Source organism: Nematolebias whitei, chromosome 9 (assembly GCF_014905685.2).
Source record: "Nematolebias whitei isolate Nwh7 chromosome 9, NemWhi1, whole genome shotgun sequence".
In the NCBI taxonomy this organism is placed as follows: domain Eukaryota; kingdom Metazoa; phylum Chordata; class Actinopteri; order Cyprinodontiformes; family Rivulidae; genus Nematolebias; species Nematolebias whitei.
The window spans coordinates 19,965,438-19,982,799 of NC_056506.1; the positions used below are offsets into that span (position 1 = coordinate 19,965,438).

The 17,362-nt window shown below is 42.0% G+C and overlaps 1 protein-coding gene across 1 annotated transcript; it reads left to right on the plus strand.

Annotated features, from left to right (window-relative positions):
- Positions 1–274: 274 nt before the first annotated feature.
- Positions 275–12,632, plus strand: prmt5 (protein arginine methyltransferase 5). The gene is made up of 16 exons (XM_037681535.1): positions 275–398; positions 704–822; positions 5,037–5,122; positions 5,576–5,710; positions 5,792–5,904; positions 5,978–6,027; positions 6,119–6,282; positions 6,352–6,513; positions 6,586–6,663; positions 9,600–9,658; positions 9,777–9,899; positions 9,986–10,161; positions 10,279–10,482; positions 10,562–10,672; positions 11,940–12,004; positions 12,080–12,632. The coding sequence occupies exons 1-16, from the start codon at positions 301–303 to the stop codon at positions 12,230–12,232; spliced, it is 1,896 nt and encodes a 631-aa protein (XP_037537463.1). The 5' UTR covers positions 275–300; the 3' UTR covers positions 12,233–12,632.
- Positions 12,633–17,362: the final 4,730 nt, after the last annotated feature.

A 17,362-nucleotide genomic window follows, 5' to 3' on the forward strand; every position in this document is an offset into this window, starting at 1 on the left:
GCTGTTGAAGTTTCTGACATTTCATTTATACTAAAATGAACTTATTGACACGTTTTGGAATTTGAATGTGAATTTCATTCAATCGATGGAGGAAAAATAACAGGAACGATCAATGTGACGCTCGAAAAACGAGCCTTGCGCAAATATCGCGGTAATATGCGAGACGTGCCACCGACGTTCATGCGACGCCATTATGGCTCTAAGCGCCCCGCGCGCAACGTTTGTAGAAACCCGGGTGGATCCAAGATGGCGCCAGTTTCCTCGATAGCGGGAACAGGACGGTCCAGTCATTCAGCAGTCATGGCGTCCACCAACTCCGGGGGCAGGGTGTCCTGCGGGAGAGACTTGAATTGTGTCCCGGAGATAGCTGACACGTTGGCCGCCGTCGCCAAACTTGGGTGAGGAAAGTCTCAGATCCCGTTTGTGTCTGTTCCTGCCCGGCAGGAGCGAGGTTTCAGGAGTTTCACACTTGTTTGTTTGTATGTCAGCGAGATGCTTGCTAAGCTAGCCGGCGTGTTGTCTGCACGTGCCGCATCACAATGATGCTCGTGCGGGTCTGAAGTGTGTTTTTACACCTGTGCAGGTAGTTTTTCTCAACATCTCACCAGGTCTTTGGAATATAATTATATAAAACAGGGTTGTGTTTGGCTCCGAATGTATGATTTAAATGTTGAATGTTTTCTTTTCTCTGTGCGGTGTGCAGGTTCGATTTCCTGTGCATGCCCCTGTTCCACCCGAGATTCAGGAGGGAGTTCGAGGTGGAGCCGGCGAAGTCCAGACCCGGAGCCCAGACCCGTTCAGACCTGCTGCTGTGTGGACGAGGTCAGCACGTTTCTATTCAGTTCACTTCAACTTTATGTGTATTCAAAGTGCTGAACAATTCACATCACTAATTCTGTATATATGTGGCAAAACAACAACATTGTTTCATCACATCAAATGCCGAAAGGAAGAAGCGGGTAAGGATGGATGGATGGATGGATGGATGGATGGATGGATGTCTAATAATAAAAAAAGAGTATATTAAAGTTGGCCTGCAGGCAGTGACCCATTGTAGAATGAATTAAAATGCAACTTCTTCATTATTTCTTGGTCACATTAGACAAAGTTGGTACCATGTGAAAGCTGAATGACCGGATTTATCTACAAAAATAATGTGTATGATATTCCTAAATATTTTGATTTCTCTTAAAATAACGCATCATATGGCAGCTGCAGGTCCTAATGTATTTGCAATGCCTTGCAAATCGATCATTTATCATTAAATGATCAATAATAGATTAGAGATCAAAGAAGAACATCCTAGTTGCTTTTAGGAGCATCTCGATCATCTTCAGCGAATGTGTCGGATCATTTTTGATCGTAGCTTGTAGCGGACCAAACGGAAATATTTTGGATGTGATCACAGTGGTGGATGTGTGTACCACCTCATCAACTTACCTGAAGATTTTAACGCACTACACAACAAAACATTTGATGCGGCCACTTTAATGGAGACCATTTCTGGTGCTGGATTCAGAAACAAGACTCCTGCTGAAGAGCCATTAAATGCTTATTGTTGCATACCTTTAAATAGGCAATCAATTTAAACACGTTTTAAATAGGATTAATATATATTAATAGTTCATACGAATGTAGTGAACTTAACCTGATGTCACGACTAAGCCTAAGGTCAAAACTCTTGACCTTAAGAACCTTGTGGGACAGGAACTGTCATTTCATTGATTTGAATCCAGAAATACAGGTTCACCCATCCTGAGACTTTCTTTCTTGAAAATTCAAGTGAAAGAACACTCTGTTCTATTATCATTACTATTTTACAAATGTTGATAATCAAAGTGTCTTAGTTCAAACCATTTTAGATGTTGCAGTGAACTAATCAATTTTATTAACTGTGTAATGATTTTTAATCCTCATGCAAAGTTAGAATTCATGTCAAAGCTGTTACAGAGTAATTATGCATTTTCTGATTTCTGCCTTTGAATGAGCAAGTGTGCGTTCCAGGGTCAGGAGTCGAAGCAGACATGCGTTGGAACAACTGTCTTGTTTATATCCTCTCAGACGTCAACAGGGGGGTTTTGGCACCTGTTTCTAAAACTCGCCAAAACAAAACTCTCTCTGTCTGTGAGAACATTTCTGATCTGTTCCATAACAATTCTTGCTGTCTTCTAACCTCTTACGTCACAAAACACACCCCGTCTGGTCGGTTCTGACCAATGGGAATACTCCCGAATGAACCGGGAAAAGGGCTCTTTAAAATGTCGGTACTTCCTGGTCTACACAGTTCTGTGGGTTCTGTTGGATACACGGTTCTGTCGAGTGGGAGAAGTTCGGCGGCGCGGACAGTTCTGATATGTCCTAGCGCTGGGCAGTAGCTGTGGGAGCCGGGAAGATCCTGACATGACAACAGAGCTCTTCCGAGTTTCATGGGATTATAACATTTTCCACTGAGGTGAGATGTGGCGGACAGAATCTCGCCGCTACTCCGGACGAGTAACAGCATCCTACTGAGACGCTGAAAGGGTGCGTTAAACGGAATCTCGCCTGAGACATCTCCAGGTAAAAGAGTCGATTTCATCACCTAAGTGTACTGTAAGGAAGAAGCTGAAGAAAGCCCGGAGAGTGCCGTTCTGTTCAACACTCTACCTCAACCACCATCTTTCTCCCCTTTAAACTTCATCTTTTCATCTTTAAACTCTTCTATCAAGTAGATATTCTTCCAGATATTTTAGAAATGTCTGTGTAAAGTGCTCATCCACCGCCGTGTGGGTAAAAGATCATAATTGTACAGTTTCATAAATGTCTGTGGTGAAGCAACGGAAAAATCATGGCCGTATGATTTTTCTTGATCGATTGCTTATGTTGTTATTTTCATAATTTGCCAAATTAATGTAAATGTTTGATGTTAAACTTTGATTCTGTAAATAAATGACCGCATTCATTTTGATGGGTCAAAGATAAATGACGTCTCACGTTTGCATTTCCTTAAATTCAATGCACGTTTTATTCAGTCCAGAAAAATGAGGAATCCGTGTTAATTGATGAATATATCTGAGCATCTGTTCATCTACACGAAGTACAAAAACAAAAAAGCATAATGGAACAAATCCTGAATAAAATGGATACACATGGGTAAGCCTGTCATGATAAACAATAAATCAATTAATCGCATGATAAATGAAAATGATCAACCTCGTTTTCATTTATCAGCTTTATCATTTCTTTGTGTCTCTCTTTCTACTGAAGACACTGGATGATAAAAAGCTCAACTCCAGTGTTCTTCGCTGACCTCTCCCTTTCTCTTTTCTCTTTAAAATCTGTTTTAATGATCCAAATTGTGTTTTTTGGATCGTTAAAAGCAGCTAAGCTACGAGCTAAGCTAACAGGCCGACCTCGGGGGAAAACACCTCCGTCTTGTCGAAGCTCCAAAATTCACGGTTGAAACTCGTGCCTTTGTGTAAAAAGTTGTTTTTCTCTGCAAAAAGAAGCTGAGAACTTGTTTACTGATTTTTTTTTTATTAAAAGCTTTGTGTGAAAAATGCTATGCTAAAGAACTCAAACCACACCGAGCATCCACCATTTTGAGAACCAAAGAGAGACAGCCCATGTCACGTCAAGAGGCCTCCCTCCCATTTTCTTAAAGAGACACGCTGCTCGCTCCCTCACCATCCATCTGTCGGTTAAAACAGTCTTATACTGCCATCTAGTGGTCAAAAAAGTACTACATGCAAAACAAATCAACCAACATTTCTTCTTAAATTTGACAATAATTACTAGTTGTTGTCAAATTTCAAACAATATTATCGTTTTTCGCAAACTTTTCTGAGACAGTTAATCGCCCAGCAACATTTGTTATCGTGACAGGCGTACCCAGAGGCAGTCGTGTTAAAAGGATCGTAAAATCTCATAAAGTACTAACTAGGCTGTATCAAAGACGTGAGCTGAGGTCGTGAGGAAGCCGATTCCTGGGCCTGAAAACTGAAAAGCTCTGCCCTCCAGTCTGGCTTTAGGAACTTAACGTAGACCAGCATCTTGAGAGTGGAGCGTTCTTGTGAATTCTGGATCAGGCAAGGTGTGATGATGGTAAAATTAAAGAAACGTGCTCCAGTTTTGCTGCTCCTGTCAGAACTCCCCCTGCTGCGTTCTGGATCACCTGGAAGACTTTTAAGGAACTTTTTGGGACAAACGGCTGAAACGGGTCAAATGTATTCACAGGTTTTCAGCATCACTTTGAGACAAAATACTCCTGATTTTAGAGATGTGAACAAAAGCAGTCCTAAAGACCAGGAAACAATATTCTGATGCATGCTTGATAATCCAGGTAAATCCAACAAAGTTAAGTCTGGACGGTTTCTTTTTGTTCAAACGTTTCATCTTTCATCCAAAAGACTTCATCAGTCCACGGCGCTGCAACAAACATAAGAAACCGTCCGGAGGACCTGACTTCGCTTTGTTGGATTGTTGACCTGGATTATTGAGCATGGCTCAGGATGATGAACCGCTTTGGCCATGGCTGCCTCAGACGAGTCGACGGGGGAGAGGGCAGACTCCAGGAACCATCTTAGCACCATCAAACTGGTTGGCCCACTATGTGAAGGTGCTATTTATAAGACTGAGTTTGTTGTGGCTCCTCAGACTGATGGATGAAAAACAAAACATTTCTACTAAAGAAACCATCCGGAGGACCTGACTTCACTTTGTTGGACAGATAAAATATACTTTATGTAGCCCACATAAAAAAATCAAAGGTAAATCAAATAAAACAAGTTATTTTTAATAATATAATATAATAATTTATCACTTACTGCAGCAGAACTAGAAGGAGCCACAGGATTACATTTGATATTTTTACTTTCACAACGTATCACTACACCCAGAAGTTGAACCATTCAAACTTTCAAACATATTTTAGTATTTACATTTTGTTGCCGGGTGTATTAAAATAATGACATTGTTTTATTCTTGGCTAATTTTTCTTAAAGCACACAACCTCAGATGCTGAATGACTCTTTACTGGCTGGTTGTTCTTCATTTAGACTGGAATACCCTCATCGTTGGGAAGCTGTCTCCATGGATCCACACAGATTCAGAAATGGAGATGGAACGCAGAAACTCCGAGGCTGTGAGTGTCTTTAGACTGATATATTTTAAATTAATGTTCACTTTATTTTCTGCTGTTCATAATGAAGCTGGTGAAATCACTGCGCTCAATTGACGTTGGTAAATGTAAGGACCCGGCGTACTCCATCTGAAGATGAACAGTCGACGTGTGGTCACGTGGACGTTTGTTCTCAAACACACCTTTCATTTTTTCATCCAAAATGCTGCTGCCAGAGTCTTAATGGGAGTTAGTGGGAGAAATCTCTCCAGTTTTGGCTTCTCTTCATTGGCTCCCTGTCAAATTCAGAATAAAATTCAAAGTCTTACTTCTAATGTACAAAGCCCTCAACAACCTAGCTCCATCGATCCAGCCATTTTTGTCATGCAGCTACGTCAAAGAGAGCCGACTGCACCACTTTGGATGGAGTATGCAGGGTCCTTCATGCTTGTGTCACTGTTTGCTCTGTCTGTCCAGGCTCTCGCACAAGAGCTCAACTTTTCAGCGTACCTGGGTCTTCCTGTCTTCATGATCCCCCTGAAGGGGCCCCATAATGCCAATTTAGCCCGAATGCTGCTCAACCACATCCACACCGGGCACCATTCCTCTAATGTAAGACGCACAGGTTCAGTCAGCGCTCACACGCCAGGGGTTCTTCCTTTGACCGCTCTCTGTTGGTTTTGTTTCCATCAGTTCTGGATTCGTGTCCCTCTCATGACGACTGAAGACGTTCGGGACGATCTGATTGAGAACGAACCCACGGCTTGTGTTGACGAGTCGAGCGTAGAGGAGAAAACGTGGAGTTGGTTAGTTTCACATCGGTCCACTTCCTGCACACCCCGGTGCTGTTTGCATGATGTTTAATGTTTGTTTGTTCAGGTGGCATTCATTTCGAACCCTTTGTGATTACAACAAGCGGATCTGTCTCGGTGAGGCAACAAATGTTATCAACGTTATTGCACTAAGAAGTAATGTTGGTCCTTCTTTTCACTGAGAATGTGCTTTGTTGTTTTCCTGAAGCGATTGAAATAGGAGAAGACATGCCATCAGATGCAGTTATTGATAAATGGCTCGGAGAACCGATCAAAGCAGCAATACTTCCCACAAGCATCTTTCTAACTAACAAGAAGGGTTTTCCTGTTCTGTCCAAAGCCCATCAGAGGATCATCTTCCGTCTGTTCAAGGTATGACGTGAGGTCTGCTCGTTTCATTACAAAGAGTTTCTTCAGCAAACAGCTCGTTTGTGTCCTCAGCTGGAGGCCCAGTTCATCTTCATGGGCGCCAGTCGGCACACAGACAAAGAGTTCAGGTCCTACCTGCAATACCTGGAATACCTCAGTCAGAACCGGCCCGCGCCCAACGCCTACGAGCTCTTTGCCAAAGGCTACGAAGATTACCTGCAATCACCGCTACAGGTAAAAAGCTAACCCTTCTGTAAGCTCAGTGTCAGTCGTTTTTTAATGTCAATGTTTTTGTCCTGATTCTAGCCCCTCATGGACAACTTGGAGTCTCAGACATATGAAGTATTCGAGAAGGATCCTATCAAATACTCTCAGTACCAACAGGTGAGGCTTCAAACTGCAGATGTAATACAATGATGACATTAGTCTCTGCATTGAACCCATCACACCCGAGATACTCCCAGGTGGAGCAGTTTGGGATCAGGTGTCTTGCTCAGAGACGCCACGACATGTGGACATGGCTGGGAGTTGAACCTGCGACTTTCTGGTCCCAAGTCGGCTGCCCTACCTCTACACCGCAGCGGCCCAACCCTTACATCTAGAATGTTGAGCTGCGTTAATCTGGGATTGTTTTTATGTGAGTGGTGATTAAACAGCTGCTCTGCTTCTCTGAAGTGGTAGGACCATAAACCCTGTGAGTCTTTAATGACCTCCTTTAGTGGAGGAAATAATGGACACGTTTTGAAATCAAAATAAGATTATGCTGTTTCTCACTTTTTATACGTCTGTTGGAAGGAGTGTAATCTATAGTATAATCTATAGTATAATCTCTGTACGTATACCTTTTCTCGACTCGCCCAAAACTTGTGATCCGCTCAAGGTAATTTAATGAAACTCCATACACATCTCCATCGTCACTACACAGTCTTACATACACGTGTTACATAATCCCAGCTCCAGTCAAGGTCACAAATCAAGGTCAAAAGTTATACAAGGTCTTTGCTGTATAATAGTTTGTTGACGGGTCGTATGCAGGGCTCTTTGTTTGTGTTGGCATCTTTAAACCTGCCTTTTCAGTTATACCAGTCTGTATTTAAGAAACTTTATGTGAACAGGCTGAAAACAGATTTCATTTTGTGCCACTTTAGGTTTGTAGTTGCTTATTTTATATAGGGCTGGACTATGTGGCCAAAACTTTCATCACAATATATTTCTTAATTTCGGTCGATAACTATATAATTCAATTATAGATACAAACAATACACAAGCCTCCAAAAAACTGTACAAACTGTACAAATAAATTAATGTTCACTTTTACTTGTATTTAGCCTTCAATCAATTTTGAAATCACCGTCAAACATAAAACTCTCATCTTTGTCAATATTAATAGTTTTAACTTTAAACAGCAACATAACCTAACATTTGCTGCATGTTTCTTTTGATACACCTGGGGGTGTTGTTTCAGGGACACGTTGGCTCAAACTTTATAGTGTTTCATCTTCTGACTCAGCAAATTCTATTGAGTGGAACAAGTTAGATGAGTTCCCACGGCTAGTTGGAACGACTCCATCACATTTTGCAGCACACTGACTGAAACCTGCAGTTTATCGGATCTTAGAAAGCCGAACCACTTCCACACAGCTGAATTAGTCTTTCCTCTCTTATCAGTGATGTCATCCGTTTTCTCTTGGCTTGTGAAAGTTTGTTCAGTCACATTCTGACGGTCATGGGAACTCATTTTGAAGCGAAAACTTAATGTACGTGGGAGATTAGCCTAGCCTAGCCTGCTACGGCTAGCACCTTCTGGATTCAAGCTCTGTGTAACATCTACGTCACAACACACTTATGTAGTTGTGTCGCAGCTTTTTCTGTCCAGGTTGAAACTGAAGCGGCCGCTTCAACCGGAACAGAAAAAGAAATGCGTCAGTGAAACGCTCTAATCATATCGAAATATCGAAAATGTGCTTAAAACTCATATCACCGTTATTGAATAAAAGTTTATCGTGACATATATCAAATTATTGTCCAGCCCTATTTTTATATGAATACCTTTGTTTGTTTTAAATATTTTTGTGGATTGATTGTTTTGTTTTTTTATCATTAGCTGCCATTAAAACTTTCAGGCTGCTTACATACATTGAAATCGGTTTGTATTACCTGTTTCCAAATCTTCTGTTTTCAATCGATAATTTCAGGAACTGATACTCTCAGCTACGATGATACCGTTACAAAAAGCTTGGGAAAATAAATGCTATCATGATATGCTAATTTCATGACGTAAGTACGTCAGAGTTGCCCCACCCCGTTAACAGAACCGAGCGCGCCGAACTACCAAACAGAACTGCGCACCCCCCTTTACTAAATAAAGTAATTTCAGTAAAATGAACCCTTGTTGTTTTTTTAGTTTTTATATAATACTGCAAAGCAACATGTTAAGTTACATTTGTCAAATGAATAACTATGATTTCTGTTTGTTTTTTTTAAAATCACAAAATTTATCGTTATCGTCAGAATGCTCTGAAATATCATGATATTATATTTGAGCCACCCCTAATGTAGGCCTGTCGTGATAAATCAATTAATCACATGATAAATGAAAATTATCAACCTCATTTTCATTTATCAGCTTTATCATTTCTTCGTGTCTCTCTCTTTCTGCTGAAGACACTGGATGAGAAAAGACTCAACTCCGGTGCTCTTCACTGACTCCTCCCTTTCTCTTTAAAATCTGTTTTAACCGTCTAAAATATCATTTTTGGATCGTTAAAAGTAGCTAAGCTGAGAAGCTAAGCTATGAGCTAAGCTAACAGGCTGACCACGGGAAAAAACTTCCGTCTTGTCAAAGCTCCAAAATTCACCATTGAAACCCGTGCTTCATGTAAAAAGTTGTTTTTCTCTGCAGCTGAGAAGTTGTTTACTGATTTTTTTAATTAAAAGCTTTGTGTGAAAAATGCTATGCTAAAGAGCTCAAACCACACCGAGCGTCCGCCATTTTGAGAACCGATAAAGAGGAACGAGAGACAGCCCATGTCCCGTCAAGGGGCCTCCCTCATGTTTTTCTTAAGACTGCTTGCTCCCTCACTATCCATCCTTCAGTTCAAACAGTCTTATACTGCCATCAGGTGGTCAAAAAAGTACTACATGCAAAACAAATCAACCAACATTTCTTCTTAAATTTGACAATAATTACTAGTTGTTGTCAAATTTCAAACAATATTATCGTTTACCGCAATAATTTCTGAGACAGTCGCCCAGAAAAATTTGTTCTTGTGACATGCCTACTCGTATATAATAAGTTTGTTCTGTCCTTGTGTGTACAGGCTGTATATAAATGTCTCCTGGACCGAGTGCCAGAGGAGCAGAAAGACACCAACGTTCAGTAAGTTTAAAGTCTACGTTCAGTTAAACTGGTTTGAGTAAAGATTTGTACGGAGTCGATATTTCAGAGAGAAGCATCATTCCTAAATCTAATAGCACTTTTGTCTGTCCTGGTGCAGGGTGTTGATGGTGCTGGGAGCAGGCAGGGGTCCTCTGGTCAATGCGTCCCTGCGTGCTGCCAGGCAGGCAGACAGGAAGCTGAGGGTCTACGCTGTGGAGAAGAATCCCAACGCTGTCATCACGTGAGTACAGGAGGGCTTCAAGTCCAGGAGCAGACTGTATGAAGGAAGGGGACGTTTGTTTCAGCTCTGTTTTGATGCGTGGTTAGATTGGAGAACTGGCGCTTCGAGGAGTGGGGTGACCAGGTGACTGTGGTGTCATGTGACATGCGGGAGTGGACGGCTCCTGAGAAAGCTGATATCATTGTCAGCGAGCTGCTCGGATCGTTCGGAGACAACGAGCTCTCCCCGGAGTGCTTAGATGGAGCGCAGCACTTCCTCAAAGGTATTTCAAGGGTTTAAATTCAGAGTCCACGTGTTTCTGGACAAAACTTCACATTAGTCCCTGCTCCATTACCCTTCATGCTTGCTTTGATCTGAAATCACTTTCTCTTTGTTTCAGATGATGGAGTCAGCATCCCTTGCTCCTACACGTCCTACCTGGCTCCCATTTCCTCTTCCAAGCTTTACAATGAAGTCCGGGGGTGTCGGGAGCGGGACAAGGACCCCGAGTGCCATTTTGAGACTCCTTACGTGGTGCGCCTCCATAACTTCCACCAGCTGGCCGAGCCCAAAGCATGCTTCACCTTCACACACCCATCGAAAGGTAAACATGCCCCTGAGCTTCCAGGAACGTCTTCATGTTGTAGTTTCAGTGTTTTCACCAGGCGTCCTGCTCCTTTCAGACATGAACAATAACCGGTACCAGTGCCTCCGGTTCTCTGTGGACTGCAGCTCAGTGCTCCATGGCTTTGCTGGCTACTTTGAAACCACGCTGTACAAAGATGTCACACTCAGTGAGTCCCTTTTGTTCAAGAGGAAGCAGTCCTGTGTTTATACATACCGTATTTTTTGCTGTATAAGTCACAGTTTTTTGCATAATTTACGTGCCCTGCGACTTATAGACCAAAGCGACATATTTATGAATTTTTTTCCCATATTTATAAACCAATTTTTGGCTGAGATATAACTGTTTTCATTCATTCTGACAGAATTTTTTTTTTAGCAGTACCACTTTCAGCCACTTGATGGCAGCAGAGTAGTAGTAGAAGTATGGCATGCTGTTGTATCAAGTAATAGGTGAAAATGGCTATAATGACAAATTCAAAAAAGTTCAAGACAAAAACAGCTGGACTTTATTTATTATACTTTATTGTTTTTGTCTTGAACATTTTTGAATTTACCATGTCCTGGATGACAGAGAATGTTCACTTACTATTAATGACAGAATCGGCTTGCCATAAACTTCCACCTTCATTCTGTTCGCTGCTTGGAGCAACCGCCAAATCAGCTTCATTTCACTGCACTGCCCCGGCGAAATGAAGCTGATTTGACCCTTAAAGTGCATTTATTAAGTAAAAGTTCAACTGAGACACACCTTTGTCATAATGTTGATCGAGCAAATAATTGTTTTAGGTGCTTTTCTTGTTAAATTTTGAAGACACTCAGTGTTCCTCCTTCCTGATTTCCTGCCTGTCAGCGCACTCTCGGAGCACCGAGGCAGCGAACACTTTTGAAATAAAGCTGATTCGACCATTAAAGTCCTTTTTATTAAGTAAATGTTAAACTGAGACACACCTTTCCTATAAAGTCGAGCAAACAAATGTTTTTAGGTGTTTATCTTGTTAAATTTCAAAGAAATGCAAAGTAACTCGTCCCTCTGCGCGTTCCTACTTCCACATATCGGCTTTTGAAATGCAGCTGATTTGACCATCAAAGTGCATTTATTAAACAAAAGTTAGACTGAGACACACTTTTACTATAATTTTCGAGCAAATAGATAATTGTTTTTAAGTTAATCTTGTTAAAATCCTCCCGTGCACGCTCCCGCAGCTGCCATTTGGCAGCCAATTGATTTTTGGCACAACACCCGCCCACATTTCCTGGTTGTCAGTGGTGACGCGTAACAAACACGACGCATCACCTCTGACGTATAATAGATGCGACATATTTATGGATTTTTCCACTTTATTAGACAAATATGGACTGATGCGACTTATAGGGCGGAGTGACGTGCACGGCGTAATATACAGTAAATGTGTTTGAACCCGATGTTTGTTGCAGGTATAAAACCAGACACACATTCACCTGGAATGTTCTCCTGGTTCCCTATCCTCTTCCCCCTCAAGGTAAGCCCGCTTTCAGTAAAGTCTTTGTTTCAGAACACTGACTCGGGACTAAATGTAATGTTCACTGTTTAACAGCAACCCATCTCCATATCACGGGATGATGACGTCACCGTGCGGTTCTGGCGCTGCAACAATGGGAAGAAGGTTTGGTATGAGTGGGCTGTGACCGAGCCCTCCTGTTCTGCCATCCACAACCCTGCTGGACGCTCCTACACCATCGGCCTGTGAAAACACACCTGACAAGAATCCACCTGTGTTTTTTTAGTGACGGTGGTCAACACCTTGTTTCTTTTTTATACACGGTTAAAAGTTGGACTTGTGATGTGAAAGCACCGAGTCAGCAGAAGTAAGCTGACTTGGATCGTCTCTTGTGCACGCGTCTCTCTGTGAGGTTACCGTGAAGCTCCTTCAGATCAGGTTCAAGTCCTAACCTGCTGGTTTGACCTGCTCCACGTTTCTTTTGTACTGATGTGATGTACACCGTCAGTCCACCCGGACCTTTGCCTTATCACGCATTCCATGTGATCCCTGTCATGTCTGCATAATGTCCGTCAAGAGAAGAAGGTCACCATGTTCACGTCAGTTGTGTTCGTGCATTCTGTTTAAAACATTTTCAATAAAAACTCATGTTCTCAGTTTCTGATCTTTCATTGTGACTTTTAAATATTGGTTCTATTGATCCAGTATTATTTTAAGTAAAACAGTTGGCTGGCTCAGTGGTGTAGCCCCAGTTAAACCAGCTGGGTGTTGCGTGCTATAAATGGTAAATTAGAAACCAACACATCTGAAGGACGCACAAAGCCTGGAGAGACGATGCTGCACTCAGGTTTAGAACAACCAAACCTGGATACAAACAGAAACTTTGTAGTTTGTAATAAAAGTGTTCAAAATAAACACAAGAAATTAGTGCATTGTTTTTTTTAACAGATTTGCACAGTTTACATAGTGAGATTATAAAGAAGTAATGTGTAGATGGCAGAGTACATTTTAATTTTTAATCCAAAAATGAACTTTGAAATAGGAAAGGATGATCAAGAAGAGTAGCTGAGTATTCTGATACTTTGGGACAAATATAATCAAATCGGAAAAAACAAATACACAAAGTATTCATAATCTTAACTTTGATCAAATGTTTGCTACAAAGACGAGTGGACTCCTGTGGCCGTCAACATTTCCTGGTCCTTCACCTCCACGTGACGGCGTTCTTGATCACTCCAGATCATCGTGCACCTCCATCTGCAGCTCGCGGGTCCCATGACTGAAAACTGTCCAAAGTAACCAAAAGTGATTTTCAGAAATATATATCTCGACAAAAGTTTTGTTTTTCTTCCACTAAATCATAAAGTAATACAATCCCTGAACTTAGGCATACAGCTCAGTGAAGCAATCATATCTGTAAACAGACTTTTACTAAAAAGATTTGCAACGTGTGTAATTATATATATATATTTATTTATTTATATATACAGTATATGAATCTTATTACACAAATTCCTATCTATGCATGCACAAATTTGCAAGATTGCAAAACTACAAGTACAAAATATTTATGAACGGAATTTGTGGCCATATATGTGGCATCAGCAGCCAGCCAACAGGTGAGAGACAGAGGGTCCACCAAGGACGGGTCAACATGAAGACATACAAACCTACAGCCATGCTCACACACTGATGGTCAGTTAACATTCATGAGTTGTAGGAATAAAGTGATGTAGATGAATGCACGTGGAGAACAACTCCACATAGAAAGGCCTCGCGCTGTGAGGTCACAGTGTTAACCAGCATGTTCACTGTGCAGTGTACATCGAAATGTTATGTTTAGGTTTGCACAGGTCTCTGTAGACGATGTACTGGTGAGTAGAGCTGTCATTTCTAAACTGGGCCCGAAGCCCAACCTGAATTCAGGCAGGGCCATAATAATGTGCAGGTCAGGCCGGTCTCAGGCTTTGATGCAGTTTTATGAATCATACAGCACAAAGAAAATTAAATAATGCACAATATAAATTTGTGTTCATCTACTTGTAGAGGAGGAGGCAGGTCCGACCGGCCGGTTGAAAGAGGTAAAAAAAAAAAAAAAGTCCAGTTAAGCTCAGATGGATCAGCTGATCACCGGCCGCGCATCTCCACATCTGCTGTGAAGGAGCATCTACAAAAGCTGAAGCGAGCAGCGCGTTCAATTAAAATAACCTTGTTCTATATTTTTCCAAATAACTTTGCTCTAAAAATATTTTTGTTCGTCTGTCTAATAGAGTTGATTGTTTTAGGTTATTTGTTTTGTATGTTAATATTGGTTTGGTGAAACAAGAAATCTTATATCTTCCTTTCTTTGAAATACACTTTTAAAACTCATGTCAAACTGATTTGCTTACAAAAGTAGTAAAAGCGTAATTAAAAAAAAAAGTAATTTTTTGGGGGGTTTTGAGCCTGTAATTACAGTTAATCTGTCGATACGGGTTTGAGTCGGGCTCAGAAAAATTATACGGGTTTGAGTCGGGCCAGATTTTTTGGGCCTGAATGCAACTCTGTTGGTGAGCACCAAATAGAACAGACTGTCTCTACCTCTGCTGATGATCCTATATGTTTAATACTTGATGTTTTTCATGACTTAACATCAAGTGACACCTAAATGTGTGATTTTTGTTTTTGTAAGTCCTTTGAGAGGTCTTTGGATTGTCACATGAACAGGAGGCGGTATGTAAGCAAAAAGAATAGCAGACGTAGTTGTCTTCTTTTTATCAGCTACAAGTAATTCTGCCTTATGCAGATTTGTCAAACTTCAGGGTGTTGTTAAAACTTTGCTTTTGGAGACAACAAACGAGATGTCCTGGAACCATCCTGTGGTAGACCACTCCTACTGAAAGGCATGACAGACAGTGAAATCTAGATTGATGTGACTGGAAGAATCAGCTGTACACAAACTGGGCTGAGAGTACCAGCTGCCAGTTGCTGCTCAGGCTGATAAACTGGACGGGTCTGGTTTCTTTTCATCCAGTGGTTGGCAGCTGCTCTCAGTCTCACAGCACCAATGGGACCTATTTTGGGGCTTGGATCACACACTCTCAAAGTACATGATTTCTGTGTACTGGATGGTAACTATGCATCCCTGCTGAAGTGTGCTGAAGCTCAGAAATACAATATAATCATTTATATGTGCTGAATGTCAGGTTTATCCTTTCCCATTTCATTTAAAAAGCCTGTTTGTTTTCTACCATTGTCGCAAGGGTTTTCAAGAACAATGAGGTTCTGAGGACCTGCAGGAACGACAGAAGGATACATTCGAGGAGGCAGCAGGTTAAAATGAGAGGTAGCAATCAGTGAGCAGCAGCATGATTTTATGCGAAGTGCACTTCAGATGCACCCTAAGTGTTGGTAGAAACCAACATGGAGAAGCTTGGAGACAAAGTTAAATAGACATTGTTTAGACATGTGCAGAGGACAGTTAGTGGACACATACAATGGATGTTAAGTACAGAGCAGCCAGTGAGAACATGCAGAGTTGGTGTGACAGAGGAGGATGCTGGGACAGAGTGAGATGGAGGCAGATGATCTCGTAGCAACCTCTAAAAGAAACAACTGAAAGGTGAAAACAAGTAACAGGTTTTTATCCACTTGTTCCTGTTGAGTCAGAAGCTGATGCCTATCTCAAATGGTCATTGGACAAGAGACAGGGGACACCCTGGACAGGTCGCGAGTCCATCTCTGAATCACAGAAAAGAACAAGACAGACACGCACATTCATACACACACACTTACATCTGAGGACAGTTAAGAGTCAACTAACATGCAAACAGTTGGTCCGAGGAGGAAACTGCAATATCTGAAGCCACCTCTTCAAGTCCATTCATTGGGCAGCTGTGACTGAGTGGTTAGAGCAGTCGTCCTCCAATACAAGAGTTGGGGGTTCAAATCCACCAGCAGTCACATGCCGAAGTGTCCCTGGGCAAGACACCGAACCCCTCATTGCCTCTAATGTGTGTCCCATCGGTGTATGAATGTGATAAAACTCTGATTAGTCTCTTTAGAATGGTTTGTTCAATTATCTTTGTAGAGATCTAGTAGAGTGCTGTATGAATGGGTAAATGAGGCACAGATTGTAGTGTAAAGTACTTTGAGGATCTTGATCAGATAGAAAGGTGCTATATAAGTACAGTCCATTTACCATTCTGTCAGTCTGTCCTTTTCTTTGGATATTCTCCTTTGAGTCTCGTTCAAGACAGACGCTTCTCCTCTCCCTCCCCCTGTTCTCCCTTTCCCCCTGCTTCTGCTCTCTGTGTGTCTCGGAGCTCCTGGTACACATCTCTCGAACAAAAAACACTATTATGGATCTGACGAGCTGACGACTTTCAATAAAATCGACAAAATCTTTTCAACAAAATGACAGGGTCCTGGAGAACCCTCTTGCCCAGCTGAGATTCACACTGTGGGGTACATCAGAGATCAGCTGATGTCTCTCAGTTTTGTCTTAGGAGGACACTGAAGATGGTTATATATTTGGATTTATGATAGCAGGGGTTCTGCTATTTGGCATCAGTGGGGCTCTGTTTTATCAACTTGAAGAAGACATCGGCAACAGTTTCGGCCATGACAAAGCTTCCCAGTCTGTGTTTGGTTCGTGCTATGAGGACTCAAAATCAGCTGATTAACGAGCTAAACCGTAAGATGAAGACAATTTGTGAGAATCACAGGCCACCTAGCTGCGGCTTTAGGACTCGACAACATATGGAATCAGTCATGGGGAGGCTCATAACATGTATCAGTGGAGAGGAATACCCAAAAAATCTGGACATTTTGGACCAAGGAAGTTCCAGCAGGACTCAAGGCTGACAAGAAAACAGTCTGTCTGAAGAAAAATCAACAATTGTGGTTTATCTGAATCTGACTCGGGCAGCACGGTGGCACAACTGGTAGAGCTGCTGCCTCTCAGCGAACAGGTCCCTGGTTCAAACCCCGGTCCAGGTGACTTCTGGGTGGAGTTTGCATGTTCTCTCCGTGCATGCGTGGGTTTTCTCCGGGTACTCCGGTTTCCTCCCACAGACCAAAAACATGCATGTTAGGCTGATTGGTAACTCTAAATTGTCCCTAGGTGTGAGTGAGAGAGTGAATGGTTGTTTGTCTCGTTTGTCTCTATGTGGCCCTGTGATGGACTTGCGACCTGTCCAGGGTGTACCCCGCCCCTCGCACAGTGATTGCTGGACATGGGCACCAGCGACCCCCGTGACCCAAAATGGAATAAACGGGTAAAGATAATGGATGGATGGATGGATGAATCTGACTCCCCCGTTTGGCCTCGGACACGAGCCGACTATCAAATTTCTCCTGGGACATGGGTAAGTAGGGAAAAAGCTTTGCCTATACCCC

Excerpts from the sequence above, each read along its gene's own strand:
- prmt5 (XM_037681535.1), top strand. The coding sequence starts at position 301 with ATGGCGTCCACCAACTCCGGGGGCAGGGTGTCCTGCGGGAGAGACTTG. Across the intron at positions 5,905-5,977 it reads GAGGAGAAAACGTGGAGTTG|GTGGCATTCATTTCGAACCC; the intron begins GTTAGTTTCACA and ends TTGTTTGTTCAG. Across the intron at positions 9,659-9,776 it reads CAGAAAGACACCAACGTTCA|GGTGTTGATGGTGCTGGGAG; the intron begins GTAAGTTTAAAG and ends GTCCTGGTGCAG.